This window comes from Pterocles gutturalis, unplaced genomic scaffold (assembly GCF_000699245.1).
Source record: "Pterocles gutturalis isolate BGI_N339 unplaced genomic scaffold, ASM69924v1 scaffold44478, whole genome shotgun sequence".
In the NCBI taxonomy this organism is placed as follows: domain Eukaryota; kingdom Metazoa; phylum Chordata; class Aves; order Pterocliformes; family Pteroclidae; genus Pterocles; species Pterocles gutturalis.
The window spans coordinates 1-562 of record NW_010127269.1 but is presented as its reverse complement, the minus strand read 5'-3'; the positions used below and the strand labels follow the sequence as shown (position 1 = coordinate 562).

Here is a 562-nt window from a genome sequence, read left to right as displayed (position 1 = left end):
GAGAGCAGCTTCACCCTCCGCTCGACCCTCATCCGCCACCATCGCGCCGTCCACAGCAGAGAGAAGCCCTACCAGTGCTCCCAGTGCGAGAAAAGCTTCAGCTGGAGCTCATCCCTCCTCATGCACCAGCGTACCCACACCGGCGAACGGCCGTACCAGTGCTCCCAGTGCAAGAAAGGCTTCAGCCGCCACTCAGCCCTCATCATGCACCAGCGCACCCACACCGGCGAACAGCCGTACCAGTGCTCCCAGGGCGGGAAGAGCTTCAGACACTCCTCGAGTTTACTTGAGCACCAGCACACCCACACCGGGGAGAAACCCTACCATTGCGCCCGCTGCAGCAAGAGCTTCAGCAGCTCCTCCACCCTCTTCAATCACAAATGTGTTGACACCAGCGACTGGCCCCACCAGTGCTCCCACTGCGGGAGGAGATTCAAGCTCCACTCCAACCTGACAGCACACCAGCGAACCCACGGCAGCGAGCGGCCCTACAAGTGCGGCGATTGCGGGAAGATCTTCAAGCGCAGCTCAGCCCTGACCCTCCACCAGCGCACCCACACCG

General features: G+C 62.3%; 1 protein-coding gene across 1 annotated transcript; it reads left to right on the top strand.

Annotated features, from left to right (window-relative positions):
- Positions 1–3: 3 nt before the first annotated feature.
- Positions 4–555, top strand: LOC104459215 (zinc finger protein 391-like; the record flags this gene model as incomplete). Its single annotated transcript, XM_010079226.1, has 1 exon — positions 4–555. A coding segment is annotated over one exon (552 nt), but the record flags the coding sequence as incomplete, so codon positions are not given.
- Between the last annotated feature and the right edge of the window lie 7 nt (positions 556–562).